This window comes from Loxodonta africana, chromosome 9, assembly GCF_030014295.1.
Source record: "Loxodonta africana isolate mLoxAfr1 chromosome 9, mLoxAfr1.hap2, whole genome shotgun sequence".
Classification (NCBI taxonomy): domain Eukaryota; kingdom Metazoa; phylum Chordata; class Mammalia; order Proboscidea; family Elephantidae; genus Loxodonta; species Loxodonta africana.
Genome location: NC_087350.1, coordinates 60,973,915 through 60,990,594, shown reverse-complemented (window position 1 = coordinate 60,990,594; position 16,680 = coordinate 60,973,915). Strand labels below are relative to the sequence as shown.

The 16,680-nt window shown below is 44.9% G+C and overlaps 1 protein-coding gene across 1 annotated transcript in view; it reads left to right on the top strand.

Annotated features, from left to right (window-relative positions):
• The window catches only part of PAPPA (pappalysin 1), a 279,318-nt gene that overhangs the window by 34,406 nt on the left and 228,232 nt on the right, over positions 1–16,680 (top strand). The window contains exon 2 of the mRNA XM_064291557.1: positions 2,037–3,099. Within this exon, the coding sequence (XP_064147627.1) occupies positions 2,037–3,099 (1,063 nt within the window). The remainder of the gene's footprint in view (positions 1–2,036; positions 3,100–16,680) is intronic.

The window sequence follows — 16,680 nt, the reverse complement described above, 5'->3', positions numbered from 1 at the left end:
CAGGGTGTATTCCAGAAAAAATGGGGAACGGTGAGTACGAAGATAAGTAGATCCAGAGAGAAACTGCTTAGCTAATTTTTGAGGTTACCAGAGTAAGTCTAGAAATTCCTTGGTAGGAACTTTCCAAGCACCCAACTAAAACTTATGATTCCTTCCAGGCAGATAGTGTTGTCCAGATCCTTGGTGATAATGGTGGGGTAGGGGGAGGTACTACAGGATTAGCATAGACAACAGTGAATCCCAGGATCTGATAGATCTAAAATCCATTTATCAACCTGTTGACCTTGGACCAGTCTCTTCACCCCTTTTAATTTCCATCTTCTTGTCTGTTAAACAAGGAATTTAATATCACCATTGCAGGAGTATTGTATTAATTAAATGAGTTAATGGATGTATACACCTCAGCAGCCTGTCATAGAGGCTTGGCAGACTTTAATTATTATTAATTATTATGTAGGAGTTGCCAGCATCATGTTATGTTAAAAGAGAGTTTTATTTATTGATTGATTATTTTAGCATTAAACAAACTTGCTGCCATTGAGTGAATTCCAACTCATAGCGCCCCTATAAGACAGAATACAGATGCTCCATAGGGCTTCCAAGGAGCAGCTGGTGAATTCGAACTGCCGACCTTTTGGTTAGCAGCCAAGCTCTTAACCACGGCAAAAGGCATGCTGAATTGCTGTCCAGGAGTTTTGTCAATGACTCTTGTGTAACCTGGCAAATACCTTCCATTCTCTGAGTTTCAATTTCTTACCTGTCAAGTGAGGCAGTTGGAGTGATGATCTTTAAAAGCCTTTTCAGTTTAGCTATTACGCTGTCTGCCTTTCTTTGGGGATGAATGTCAGGACTTTTGCCTGAGATAGAACCAGTGGGTTTGCAGCCCTTGACCTTCACTTTCCTTGGCCAGCTTTCCCAACAGTTCAATGCCATTGATGTTTTGATGACGGCTAAAAGGCACTCCTTGGAAACTTATGGGGCAGTTCTACTCTGTCCTATAGGGTTGCTATGAGTCAGAATCGACTCAACGGCAATGGGTTAATGGCAGATGAGGAGCCCAGGTGACACAGTGGTTAAGTGCTTGCCTGCTAACCAAAAGGTCAGTGATTCAAACCCAGCAGCCACTCCTCAAGAGGAAGATGAAGCAGTCTGCTTCAGCTAAGATTTACAGCCTTGGAAACCTTATGAGGTAGTTCTACTCTGCCCTACTGGGTCAGTATGGGTAGAAATCAACTCAATGGCAGTGGGTTTGGCTGGTTTGAGGAATGGCAGATGTAGGCGCCCTGGTGCTTAGTGGTTAAATGCTCAGCTGCTAACCAAAAGGTTGGCACTTTGAACCCACGAGCTGCTCCACAGGAGAAAAATGTTGCAGTCTGCTTCTGCAAAGGTTACAGCCTTGGAAACCCTATGCGACAGTTCTAACCTGTCCTGTAGGGATGCCGTGAGTCAGAACTGACTAGATGGCAACGGGTCTGGTTTTTCTTGTTTTAATGGCAGATGTACACTGAAAGTTATGGGGAACTCAGTAGGGACTATCCTTCTAAGTGAGCATCTTCTCTTCATTCTCATCTCCCTCTCTTTCTCCTCCTACCTGGCCTCATACATCATCTGATACTTAAAATACACTTTTAATGAGGAAGCCTTTTTCCCCATCCAATAGCTTTGTGTCAAAACCATCAGTATTCAAATTTTATTATTATCATTACGGTTGTTTCTTTTAAGCTGAAGTGACCAGTCTTTAAATAAAAGTTTTTCTTGTATACTGGACATTCAAAACCAATTAAAGTGAAACTACATGGATTCAAGGAGTGGTGAAGACCCCCAGAACTCAACTCCCTTGACCTTTCACTTCCCTTACCTTCACCTTGACCTTGGGGTGGTCCCAGAGGCACCTGTTAGTGACTGCTAGGCTTCCACATAGCATAGTTTCAAAACCATTGATCTAGAAAATTCTTGATGTAATATTTGACAGAGAAGAATACCCCCCTCATCTTCCATCCTTTATTTATTCATCTTTCTCTTTTGGGGCCACATAGGGCTGTATGACAAATGTTCTTATACCTCGCGTGACCGAGGATGGGTCGTGGGCATTCACACCGTCAGTGACCAAGGCAACCGAGACCCACGCTACTTTTTCTCCTTGAAGACAGACCGGGCCCGGCAGGTGACCACCATCAATGCCCACCGCAGCTACCTCCCAGGCCAGTGGGTGTACCTAGCTGCCACCTATGATGGGCGGCTGATGAAGCTCTATGTGAATGGTGCCCAAGTGGCGACATCTGGGGAGCAAGTGGGCGGCATCTTCAGCCCACTGACCCAGAAGTGTAAAGTGCTCATGCTGGGGGGCAGTGCTCTGAATCACAACTACCGGGGCTACATCGAGCACTTCAGTCTCTGGAAGGTGGCCAGGACTCAGCGGGAGATACTGTCTGACATGGAAATTCATGGCCTCCACACTTCTCTACCTCAGCTCCTCCTCCAGGAGAACTGGGACAATGTGAAGCGAACCTGGTCCCCCATGAAGGACGGCAGCAGCCCCCAAGTGGAACGCAGCAATGCCCACGGCTTTCTGCTGGACACGAGTTTGGAGCCCCCTCTGTGCGGGCAGACCTTGTGTGACAACACAGTGGTCATTGCCAGCTACAACCAGCTCCCACGTTTCCGCCGGCCCAAGGTGGTACGCTACCGTGTGATCAACCTCCATGACGACAGCCATGAGAACCCGACGGTGAGCCGCCAGCAGATTGACTTTCAGCACCAGCAGCTGGCTGAGGCCTTTAAACACTACAACATCTCTTGGGAGCTGGAGGTGCTGGAGGTCAGCAACTCCTCCCTCCGCCACCGCCTCATTCTGGCCAACTGTGACATCAGCAAGATCGGGGATGAGAACTGTGACCCGGAGTGTAACCACACACTGACTGGCCATGATGGAGGGGACTGCCGCAGTCTGCGCCACCCCGCCTTCATGAAGAAGCAACAGAATGGGGTATGTGACATGGACTGCAACTATGAGCGGTTCAACTTTGATGGCGGGGAGTGCTGTGACCCTGATATTACCGATGTCACCAAGACTTGCTTTGATCCTGACTCTCCACACAGGTAAGACCCTAGTGGGCATTCCGTCCAGTTGAGAGCTAATCTTGCTGTCCCCCATTTTATAAGCAAAGCACCTGAGGCCCATATGGTCAAGGGGATTTTCCAGTTCACAAAAGAGCTTAGTGACCCAGACAAGTCTATTACTCAAGTAATCATGGGGACTATATGCAAGCAAGATTCATGGGCTAAGGAGGAAGACTCAGAACCTTGCCTTCTCAGAGTGCTAACTTTAAGGAGGGTGGCATGAATTGAATGTAAATAGCTATCATGATATATGCAGTAGAGTGAGGTAGGTAATTGTTTAAATTAGTCAAAAATAAATAAAATTAAAAGTTCAGTTGCTGAGTCACACTAGCATATTTTAAGAGCTCACTAGCCGCTAGGAGCTACTATATTAGACAAGGAAATATAGAACATAGAACATTTCCATCATTGCAGAACATTCTATTGGATGGCAGTGGTAGGAATTAGGAAACCCTGGTGGCACAGTGGTTAAGTGCTATGACGGCTAACCAAAATGTCTGCAGTTTGAATCTACTAGGCACTTCTCGGAAACTATATGAGGTAGTTCTACTCTGTCCTATAGGGTCGCTGTGAGTCGGAATCGACTAGATGGCAATGAGGGAGGGGTAGGGAATGAGCACTGGGGTCAGACAGCCTGGGTTCAGATCCCAGCTCTGCTACTTCCTTTCTTTGCTACCTGTCATAACCTCGGTTTTCTCATCTGTAAAATGGGAATAGTAATGGTACCTACTTTGCTGAGTTGCCGTGAGGATCGTTCGAGAGGGACGTGTAAAGCACAGTCTCTCTTACAATTGCTAGCGCAAAATTAACCCTCAAACTTGTATAATGAAAGGTAGAGGGTGCTTTGTGTATGGAATGCCGCAGGAGAGCAAAGAGAAGAAGTTGACTTGCAGCTTGAATGTATCAGGGAAGCCTTCTTTGAAAGAGCTAGCATTTGAGCCAGGTCATCAAGAATAGATATAATCTGGACATCAGAGATTGGGTTGGGGAAGAAGGGAGGGCACACCAAGCAGAAGGCACTGCATATATACTGCTGAAAAGAGGATGAGACAGGGGCACTCTGTCTAATGACTCACTTAGCCTTTGTCATGGGCTTTCAACTGTAACTTGCAACCCTGGAGGGAACCCTAAAGGTGAACCCACGGAGGACCTTTTTTGGGTAGGAGACATGGAGGAACTCGTTTTAAGTCAGAGAGGCAGCCAGTATTCCACTCCCCTAGATTTTCCAGATTCATGCTTGGTTTTTCTGTTCTGTTCAACATGCAGTGCCCTGGACTTGCTGATGGCTCGAGCACATTTGCCGACCTCGGCAGGTTTTCTGCTGACTTTTCTCTTTGTGTCTTTCAAAAGAGCAAGGGCCTCCCATACACAGACAAAATACCTATGTGCAAAGGAATGACGATGCTGGCAGGAGAATGTCATGCCTGGCAGCAAGCCAGAACGCACGTCAGCTCAGCCTCCTGGCACCAGCCTGGCCCCTGGACTCTCACCTTGGCTCAGAGACATGAACAGGCCGTGTGAGAAGAAGCCCTCGTGTGTGGCCGGTCCCTTCCAGGTCCACATGCACTTTCATCTCTGCTCCCATTTGGGCCTTGCCAGAATTTGGCAAGGGAGGCAGTTCAGGGGTTAACGTTTGCTTTTGACAAATGGAGAAATAGAGAACCTTAGAGAGTGAAATGACTTGGCCAAGATCACCAGTCAAGGAAGTCATTAGTCTAAATAACAAATGTAAGTCTCCCCGATCAGTGCAGTGGGTGCTCCACTGAACTAGACTTCCAGAAGGGACCTGCGTGCCTGAGCAGAATAAGGGTGGGGAAAGGGTCAAGGCTGTGCATAGCTGGGAATCTTCATCCATTTATTCATTCATTCGTTCATTCATTCATGCAATAAATATTTATTCAGTACCTGCCAAGTGCCAGGATGGTGGATACCCTTACCCTATTTTACTGAAGGAAAGGTGAAGGGACTTACCCAAGTTCACCCAGCTAATAAATAGAATGCTTAGGTCTACTGAAGCTAAAACTCCCACTGAAGGGGGATATTTTTAAGCCCAAGGGATAATAAGAGGCAGAATTAAATACCATAGTGACAGGCAAGGCCACTTTACTAAAAGCCTTGAGAGACAACTGCTGAGTATGAAGATGTCAGGACCCAGGGAAGCTGGCCTTTCCGAGCACTGTGCTGGTGTGGAGGGGCCACAGGGCCACAGGTCCCAGATCCCTCACTAGCAGCAGACAATGCCAGCAGGCTCCAATGGCCCAGAATTTCTATGAGCTGCTGTGTGCCAGTGCTGTGACCACTCACGCCAGGGCCTGTTTGTTTGCTGGCTGGGAAAGCTGTGTGCCTGGATGAGCCTGTCAGACAATGGGCAGTCTCCTGATGGGGTGGGGTTACTGGGTTCTAGCCAAATCAGCTCTGCTTTGCACAGAGAAAAACCTGTAGAAGTTTGCGGAGAAGTATTCTCTTTGTGACTTTAAACAAATATAAGAGAGAAAGAGAGAGGGAGGAAAGGAGGGAGAGAAGGGAGGAGGGGAAGGGATAGGAAAGGGACAGGAGAATAGGGGAGGGGAAGGAAGAAAGGAAGGCCCCTATAACAGAAGCATGAAAATTAGACTGACATTATCTAGCTGATTTTTAACGAACAGCTGAACTTAATTCTCACCTAAGGCTCTTTTTTCTTTCTTTCATTCCTTCCTTCCTCTTCCCTCCCTTTCCTCCTTCACCCTTCCTCTCTCTCTCTCCTTATTTCTTTAATTTCTTTTTTCCTTTCTTCCTTCCTTCTGTCCTCCCTTCCTCCCCCCTTTTACATTTTTAATCGGTAAACACAACATTTAAATTACTGCTTCTCAAGCTATCTATGATGAAAGACCAGTTTTATTTTACTTTTTTTTTCTTACACATTGGAAATCAATATCTTTGTAATATATAATGAAAACGAAATACTAGAAGAATGAAGTGCCTCAAGGGTGATACAGCAGTGTCAGGCTGCCCCAAGTTTCTGCTATCAATTTCTGTACTTATCTTGTCATGGACTACTAAGAATCAGTTCATAGACTGCCTGCTTTGAGTAGCACTGAATGAAATTCATAATTCCCACGGTTTATAGAGCAGCTCCCTTGAATAAAAGAAGGCCCACGAGTAAAGTAGCTGAGCACACTGACATCAGAGAAGTAGTGTTTTTTTTTTAACACATTTAAATGCTATTCTTTATCTAATAGTCCTTGGACCTCTTAGTCTGTGCTCTCAGGAGTGCACTCTTTCTATAGGAAAATACCCAATCTCAGCAGAGGGCTTGCAGAAGACATCAAAATGGCGTAAATTGTCAGACCTGGAAGCATTCTCAGAGACCATGATGTCTAACCCCATTGTCCCTCAGAGAGGAAAATTGAGGCCACAGCTCATACAGTCCGTTAGTGGTCAAGTGGAGAGAGAGGTTTCTGGCCCATTTTCTGCATGACCCAGCTTCCCCTTACTACCCTGATGTTCCTGTCAGCCACTGACACCTGCCACCTTGCATCTGCCCTCACTGCCTTCTTCACAACTATCCTCAGGGGTTTAGGATTGTGAAGTATTGAGTGACTGAGTTTGGAAGAGAATTGGCTAATAGCCTTGGGTTCCCATGAACCACTTCAGTAATGTTAGTGTTACATTGGAAGTAGGTTTTCCTGATTAAGAGGAAATAATAAGGATGTGGCCAACTTAGGATGCATAAAAAGGAGGGAAAAGGGACAGTGAGGGGGCTGGAAGCTGTGTCTTGTAAAACCATTTGAAGTTGTTTGGCCTGGACAAGAACATTTTCCCAGGGCCACAGACATTGTTTTCAAGTCTCTGAAGGCCTGTCCTGAGGAAATAGGATTCTATATGGTTTCCAAACCCTGGCAGGGGCCAGAGTGTTGCAATTACAGAAGGCAGCTTTGAGCTGAGTAACATGCTCTAGTGTCCAGTCAGAATTGTCCTTCCAGGGGAGAGCTTCCCTGGGGGTGAGTGAACTCCCTGTCCACTGAGGCACACAAGCCAGCACTAATGACCATGCACAGTGAGGCTATAGCAGAGACTGCAGCACTGATGGAGAAGGTGGCCTTGATGGCCTTGGGGGTGAGCACTGCACAGCTCAACTTTTTGCTTATCTTATCCCAGGTCATTTTAAGTAATCATGTGGCTACTGTTTATATTTTCTTCAATAAGCATTTATTGGACAGCTACATTCTGCTAGCCTTTCTGTTACGCACTGGGAGTGCTGCAATGGATTGGGCACAATCTGCCATTGAGGGGCTTCCACTTTAGTGGGAGAGTCACATACAAACATAAGAAACTTTGGTCTGTGGTTTTTGAGGCACACAGTGGAAAACAGGGCACGTCTCCTGGAGGAGGTAAGATTGAGTTAGGCACTTTGGGAGGTAGAGAGACAGACTGTATCAGTTAGGGGTCTGGCAGGAAACAGATGGCACATTCAAACAGAATAATTGAGGAGAGTTTGGGGGGGGGCGCTATTTACAATGGTGCAGCAGGATTCAAGACAACCAACAAGGTGGTGCTATATTCCAGAGCCAGCAACAGTGCAGAGCCATTTCCATCCTGGACCTGTAGGGGAAAGAGGAGAGAGTGGTTATGGAATCCAAAGAGAGTGGCTGTGTAGAGAGGGCTTGCTGGCAGGAGCTGTGGCTCTCAGTAAAGGGAGGCAGCCAGCTGGCCAGCCAGGAGAGTAAATCCCATGTTAGCACTCACTTCTGCCTTCCAATATCCTGCCAGTGCTTCCCATCGGGTAGACCAAATTGGAAGTCAGAAGCCAAAGAACCTGTTGATGCCACCCATAGAGGCTAGCCTCCGCCAGCACAGAGCAGGGTAGAGAGGGATAGGGAGTGGATCTAGAGGGGCAATCAGAACGTGTCCAGAATATAGAGAAAGACATCTCATGCAGAGTGCACAGCATAAGCAAGGGCAGTGGGTGGGTGAGGGCAGAGCAGGCACAGGGACTCAGGAGTCATGCCCCATGACTGGGATTCAGGTGATAAGCAGGAAAGGGCTCAGTTTATCTCATGGAAGACTCTAATATCAGGCTAAATCCTTTCTTTTTCAGTTCTTCCTTGCCTCCTTTCCTTCCTCTCTCTCTCCTCCCCTCCTTTTCTTTCTTTCTTCTCTTGATAAATATTTGTTGAACACTTCCTCTGTGCCCTTTCGAAGCTCACCATCTAGTGAGTAAGACATACAAGTCAACACGCCATTGCAATAGCTGGTGATAAAGAAGTATGCACAGCATCAGCCAGGAGGAGCAGTCTGTGTGGGCAGTAAATTTTTTTCTATTGGACTGGCCAGTTAGAAAAAGACATTCCAGTGAACTTTGATCATTCTTTACAGAGATGGGTATGAGCCAGGTAGCCAGAACTTTATCTGCAGCCATTAGTGATGTCTACACACAAGTTAGAATGCACTCTGAATGCCTGTTTATAAGTAAAAGGGAAAACCTGGATGTTAGTAGAAGCCCCCAAACCAAAAAAAAAAAAGAACAAACCCGTTGCCATCAAGTCGATTCTGACTCATAGCAACTCTATAGGACAGAGTAGAACTGCCTCACAGGGTTTCCAAGGAGTGCCTACTGGATTCAAACTGCCAGCCTTTTGGTTAGCAGCCATAGCTGTTAACCACTACACCACCAGGGTTTCCTAGAAGCCCCCAGTATCAGGAAATCTGGGTAACATTGACCCTCTGAATTGTAAGCACCCCCTGCTGTGAGAGGATATTGTAGCAAACCCACTGCGTTCCTATTTGAACCCCTTTCCCAACTGAGTTCTGGCACTGTTAGGTGAACTTCACCTTTGCCCATGAATATCTATTCATATTGAATAGAATGGATGGGGAAGAAAAAATAAATAAATAAAGATACTTCCCCAACATAGGGAGACATTTTCTTATATTTTTATTTTTTAATGAAATGGTAATTCCTCTGAGGCCAGGCTATTATTTTTGGACCCAAGCTGACATTGCTGGAAGTCTTTGGAAATGACTACAATAAGTGAAGCTGCCTCCTTGACCCCTCTGCTGGCAGCTGTAGCCCTTCTCAGTCTCTTCCTGTAACCCCATGTCAAGGGCCGTTAAATGGTTTATCTTCATTCATTGGGATTTTCCAATTCTTTTGGGGATGATCTCATGGCACATGCACTCCCTAATCACCCAGTTCCCTCCAAATCTGAAAAAGATGCATGTAATCAGGGCATGTCTGAGGAGAAATGAGTGGTCAAGTGGTCCAGGCCACCTCTTGCTATAGATGAGGAAACTGAGTTCCCAGAGAGGGGCAGGCACTGACCCAGGCCATACAGTGAGAGCGGGGATGAGCTAAGACCAACCAAGGGTCTCAGTTTTCAGCCCTCAGCCATTCCAGTCATCCTACATTACCTTGATATCTCAGAAGCTGGAAATTTGGAACTTGGAAAGGTTATAGTTAGTATGGTCATATTCTTACTCATCATCTATATTTCACTAAGATGTCTTAGTATCCAAAGTATTGTGATAAATATTTGTAGGGCTCCAAGATATAATCTCTGCCTTCAAGGTGCTTTGTATTCTGTAGTTTATTGACATATTATCACAGTCATTCAAGAGATGGCAAGAAGGCAAATGGTTAATTTCCAAATAAATCATACAGACTATGTAAGGTTCACATGAGCTCTGAGATAAGGCAGGATCACTATGGTTTGGAGAAGCTGGGAAAGATTTTCTGGTGGAGAAGATATATAAACAGTCATCCAGCATTAACAGGCTTTGTAATGATAGAAAAGAGTTTGGTGGGCAGGCTAGACAGACGGTGTGATGGGAGTAAAGGGATTGAGGTGGAAACGTGTTGGGAGGGTGCGAGAAAGAAGTGAGTTGGTTCGGGCTTCATGAATGTTGTGGTTGCTAGCTGCTGTTGTCAGTCCTCAACACATGGTGACCCCATGTACAATGGAATAAAATACTACCCAGTCCTGTGCCATCCCCATGATTGGTTACAGATTGGACCTTTGTGATCCATAGGGTTTTCATTGGCTGACTTTCAGAAGTAGATCACCAGACCTTTTTTCCTAGTTCATCTGAGCCTGAAAGCTCTGCTGAAACCTGTTCAGCGTAATAGCAATGCACAAGCCTCTACTGTTGGATGGGCTGTGACTGCGCGTGAGGTGTATTGGCTAGGAATTGAACCCAAGTCTCCTGCGTGGAAGACGAGTCAAATATTCAACTACTGAACTACGAGTGTCCCCCCATGCAGGTAGAGGCCATGATTTGCTCATTAGGTTGTAGGGCTTAAAGAGTCGAATAGATATAAAATGAAAGAAGTGAGAGGATGAGTGGAAGGGAGGGGAAAGTGGGACTCACTACTTAGGGGACACTGAGCTTCTGTTAAGGGTGATGGGAAAATTTGGAAATGGATACTGGTAGTGGATTAATGTCATTGAATGGTACATGCGAAGAATGTTAAAAAGGCAGATGACTTGTTACATATATATTTACAATAATTAAAAAACAAAAGTCAGGGAAATGAGATTCTAGCCCTGGCTCTGCAGCTTCTTAGCTGTTTAGTCTTGGGCAAGCCTCTTAAGCTCTCTGAGCCTCTATTTCCACATCTATGGAAAGGGAACAACAGTATTACCTGACTGCCTAGATCACACGATTGCTGTGAGGATCACATAAAATAATATCTCAGAAAGAGTTCTGGGAAGAGTTAACCAGCATTCAGATGAAAGGAAATATTGTTATTTTTTTCAGTAACTGTTCATTCTTTTCCAGTAATCATGTAAAAGAAATTACTTGGAATTTTATAATCAGAATATCAGGGTTTATTTAACGTGACTAATATTCATTAAAGCAATAACAGGAGGCAGGTCTGGTGTAGTGGAAAAATTATGCATGTTGGAGACTGACCAGGGTTTCAATCTTGGCTCCACTAGTCATGAGCTGTCTGACCTTGGCACAATACTCACTAAGAGTCGCTGGTTTCTCATCTGTAAAAATTAGGTGATAACAGCTATCCTGTGACATGTCATGAAACGTCAGTGGAGTTGGCTGTGTGAAACACCTAGTATAGTGCCTGGCGCACAGTAGGTGCTGGGGAAGAGTTTGCTCCCCTCTCATTAGTACATATGGACACCCTCTCCTCCCAGTCAGCATTGTTTTGTGGAGAATGCCTTCCTTCAGGCCCATAAAACAGCCCTGGATGAAACTGCAGTATACAAACTGAGGGCATTTACCCAGATTGCTTTCATTCTTAAAATATTAACTTTTTTTTCAGGACTAGCCACAGAGTTGGTTTTTTTAAATAAAGACCACATAACTTATATCAAGCTCATTGAGTTTGCATGCTAGTTTATTTTGAAAATGACCCAAATGTCTAACTGTGTTAGAGAACACATTTCACACAGAACAATCTCAGGCAGTGGTGGAACTGGTCATCATTGGTGACGTGTCAGTTTGGTTGAAGTCTCTAGATTTTTTGACCATCTCCACCCCACTGTTCTATTCATGTGCAATTGAGCATAGATATACAAACACACGTACTCAGGCACACTTGTACACATGCTTCCGTTTTCTCTGGATTCATTCTGTGTTTCCTTCATGCTTTTCTTCTGAACAAAGTTGTCCACCTTTACTCACAGGTTCCATGGGTGACCCTTGCGCACGTGTGATTTTGGTTTTTGAGAGCAGAATATAGGAATGAGTGGAGAGCAAGGGGAGAGCTGCTTGTGGCCCTTAAAGATGAGATTAATGAGGACCTCAAAACGATGATCCGTAAGAAAAAATGGAGGGTCAGTGCAGTCTAGTAAATAAATAAGAGTACAAGTTTTGGAGACTTTTAGAGTTTATTTGAATCAAGTCACTTACCAGTTCTGTGATCTTCCACTAGTCTCTTCCTTTGTCAAAGGCTCACTTGCCTCCTCTGTAAAATGGGAGAAGAAAGTAACACAGCCTACTGCATTGGGTGGTTTAGAGCATTCAGTGAAACAATCCATGGTCAACCCTTTAGAACAGTGCTTGGCACTCCAAATAACAGTTGTTGTTACCGTTTGGGGATTCCCCATCTTTGGGAAATCTTCTGACCTCTTCCATGCACATCCCCCGATTCCTAACAGGTTGCCATTGAGTTGATTCCGACTCATCGCAACCCTGTAGGACAGAGTAGAACTGCCCCCATAGAGTTTCCGAGGAGTGCCAGGTGAATTCAAACTGCAGACCTTTTGGTTAGCAGCCATGGTAGCTCTTAACCACTACGCCACCAGGGTTCCCCTCCGCCCCCCAATTCCTAAACCCAACCCAGTGCCGTTGAGTCGATTCCGACTCATAGCGACCCTATAGGACAGAGAAGAACCACCCCATGGAGTTTCCAAGGAGCGCCTGGCAGATTCGAACTGCATACCCTTTGGTTCGCAGCCATAGCACTTAATCACTACACCACCAGGGTTTCCAAAAAAAGGCGATAATGTCTCAATTTTGAGCCACCTCACTAAAACATTAGGGCTGGGCTGGAAGTTAGAGATTACCTAATCACTCTCCACTACCAAGGGCCCTTTTGTTATGTTGGCTCCCGCAGGTTCCATTTTTAAACAGATTTGTTTTATTCCAAACGTGCTGCGCTTATGAAGTGCTAATTTATTCATTTTTCCCTGGAAAAAAGTAGCATGCCGTGCTAGGTTTATGCCTTTCTAATAAAAACCAAAGACGTGTCTGGGACCCCGAGTTGGGGCTTCCTGAGTAGGTCACGTATGTCATAGAGAAGGAAACCAAAAACTAGAGGGTGACCATAATGTAGACAAGACCATGCTGAGCAGTATAAGAGGCAAAGCAAGGTGGCTCCTAGCTTTGGACTCTTGCCATAGCACTGCCCTGCCTCCTCAGCATTTACAGATGGAAGTCGGAACCCCATTGCTAGGACACCATAGAAAGACTCCCCAGCATGCCAGGATCTGAGGGGCTGGCTCCCTCACCCCTTTTCTAGACACGTATTTTCGAGAGCTCAGTGCCCTGTTGAGGGCCCCAACGGGAGGCAGCTGGGTTTTTCCACCACTGGGTTTGGCCTATTCAGCACTCTCATTTTTCTCTCTCCATCCACTGGTGACACTGACCACTCATGACAGCCTTAGCACTCAGTCAGACACCCTTCCAGGTTAGGAAACAAAGCAGGTGGGGGTGGCAGTGAGGGTTGAATGGACTGACAACAGTACATTTTGTTTTAGTGAAGCACATTTCTGTAAATTGATTACAACTCAGCTTGTACCCTCAAACTCACAGCTAGGTAGTTTTCCATCTCCTGAGAGGGAACCTCCACACTTCCTCTTTCACTTTCTGGAAACACAAAACTAGTGTGTGAATAACAGTGCACTTTACTCACAGCTTTGTTTGCGTAAGTCTAACAAGCTCCATTTTTTGGAGGAATATTTCCTGTCTTTCTCCTTCCTCCTCTGATTCTCCTTCATTCTCTTTGCCAATTTCTAGGTTGTTTTGGTGGTCTGATGATGTAGGGTGGAGGCAAGGGCACTGTCTCCATTTCAGGCTGCTGATGCTTTGTGATTCCAGCCCTTTGTGAGTTCAGATAGTCAGATGCAGCTCTTACTTAGCCTTGGGCTTGACTTCTCACTACTGAACTATTTTTATGGCCACAGAAGGCAGTGGTGACTACAACTCCACAGAAGCATGGAGTGTTTCAGAGCCTTATGGAGGATGGGAGAGAGACAGGAGGGAGAGCCCTTTCTTAGGAGGATGCCTGTGGCTTGGCAAATGGTGAGGGAGGAAGTGACTAGATTCTGCCAGTAACTTCTTGATTGATGTGAACTAAGTCACTTCCTTTATCTTGCCTCAAATTCTTCATCTGTCAAATGGAACAATTCTAAGGTTTGTTCCTTCTCAGTCATTCTCAAACCAGATCTTTTAATTCTGCTTTCAAGCTTACAGGTTTAGAGCTAGAATACAGATGGAGGACTTAGTATTTAAAAATTGCAAATAAAGACATGCCCTGACACAGGGGACAACCAGAGAAGTAAGAGACAGTAGCCCTTGCCCTCGAGGAATTTACTAGCCCCTTTACTTAATTGGGTATGATGGGTTTGGGGTAGCAATGAAGAAAGGATTATACTCTAAAACAAGTTGAAAAAATCTTACATTACACAAGTCCCGACAGTGGCCCAGTGATGGTACCCCTGTACTTGGGCGGTCTGCATGTCTGCTATTTTATTTCCCCCAAGGCCCTGAATGTGGCATCCTCTTTCCAAAAATCAATTTGTAGTTAATTCTGCTTTCAACAGCCTGAAAAACCATGTCATGGTTTTCAGCACTATTTCTCCATATGTGAACTCTTTGATTGTCACATGACCCTTTTAGAGCTGTCTCTTTTTTAACCCCAGAAGACACCAAACCTTGGAGAAGTTACTAGACTTGTTCAAGGTCATCCGGAGACATCTATATATACTGTAGCAACTATACATTTTTAACTTTGGATAGATCTGTTACTTGCCTAAGGTTCAGTGATTGTATGAGGGCAGGGTCCAGACATTGCCATATTGACACATGGTGTTGCAATTCGTGATTTATTCTTCCCAACCTTAATATTGTTCAGTTAGTCTTCACATTGGCTATATGATTTTCATGGCTAAAATCCAGGGCTGAACTACACAGGATGGTGACATGCTGCTTCTACCTAGAACATTGTGGCTGCTACAACTTATGAAATAGATGTAATTTGTCTTTATTTAATTGTGCCTCGAGTATAAGACAAGCCACGGGGCTGTCCTTGAACTGTGCGTATTCTGCTCAATGTGGTGAGTTGTATTATTTATCAGTTGTGGTTTTGATATTCCAAGAAGGAAGTTAGGTGGTGGGAAGAGAGGCCTTGGAGCTGCATGGTTTAGTTGTGAAAGCAACAGTTTGGCATAAGATAGTCACATCACTGCTCTGGTACTTTTGAGTATACCATCACACTTCAGTTATTGCACATTTCTATTTAGCAGGAGATTCCACTTTTTTTTTTTTTTTTCCCACATAACTTAATGGCTGTCCTGAGAATAAGTAAACTCTGAGCACCCGGGGCTACCAAACCAAGGAAAGGTCTTATAGAAGTGACTCTTTATCCAACTGTTGGTGTGTATGTGTGTGTGTGTGTACCTATTATGCACCAAGCAAAGTGCTAGGTGCTGGAGGTACCACAAGGAATGGTGCAGAAGATGGGCATGATTCTGCCCTCATGGAATTTCATGCAGAAAGATAAGTAGCTAGTTGGATAAGTGCTGTTACTGTTGTTAGGTGCCATCGAGTCAACTCCTACTCACAGCACCCCTATGTACAACAGAACGAAACACTGCTCGGTCCTGTACCATTCTTACTGTCATTGTTATGCTTGAGCTCATTGTTGTAGCCACTGTGTCAGTCCATCTCGTTGAGGGTATTCCTCTTTTTTCACTGACCCTTTACTTTACCAAGCATGATGTCCTTCTCCAGGGACTGATCCCTCCTGATAACATGTCCAAAGTATGTGAGATACAGTCTCACTATCTCTCCTTGTAAGGAGCATTCTGGTTGTACTTCTTTCAGGACAGATTGTTCGTTCTTCTGGCAGTCCATGGTATATTCAATATTCTTCTCCAGTACCACTATTCAAAGGGTCAATTCTTCTTTGGTCTTCCTTATTCATTGTCCAGCTTTTACATGTGTATGAGGCGATTGAAAACACCATGGCTTAGGTCAGGCACACCTTAGTCTTCAGGATGACATCTTTGTTTGTCAACACTTTAAGTATGGAGAATTTTGGAGTGCTAAGGGAATGCAGAGAATGGGTACTCGACTGAGACATATGGGGTCAGAGTTGCTTCTAGGCTGAGTCCTGGAAGATGAGTTATGTTAACCAAGTGAGTGTAGCTCACTTGCCAGGAACCAGGTGTCCTAACACTTTGCCTGCTGCCCGACAATCTCTGAAAGCCATGTTCCCTAAGGCAAATGAGAAAAATAGAAGCATAGAAATGGGTAATTGCTATAGTAAAATGTATTAATCTTAAAGTAGCATCCATTATTCTGAAATTGTTTTATTCTTTCCTTTACTCCTGTACCCTTTATTTTATGATATGAGGGACATCATAAATGGTGTTGGTTTTTTTATGCTTTGAATGACTTATTTATTCATGAAAATTAAATATTGGCACTCCCACCTTGATTAAAAAAAATGATTCGAAGGTTTGACAACCTCTCTAATGGCCCACCCTCTTTCTCTAAAACAGTGTCTTCCTCTCCTCTGATCCAAATCCCCAGGAGGCTCAGTCCCATCCATCTCCTGGTCCTATCATTGTGCAGAAGGCCAGGATCACCTCCTGTCCCTCAGAGAGCATTAGGCCAGTGCCTTTCCTGGAGGTTGACCTTCTAGGCAATTCAGCGGAGAACACAGCCCAGGGAGACAAATCTCTTGCTGGGCCTGGGGTTTAGGGAAGCAATAAAGAGGACTTTGATGTGTAGCATCTGAGATATAGAGAAAATACTACAATAACCCAAGTCAGAAACTGGACCCATCATTTCAGCTCCTCTCGCTTACACCTCCACTCAGCATCAAATTGTTCT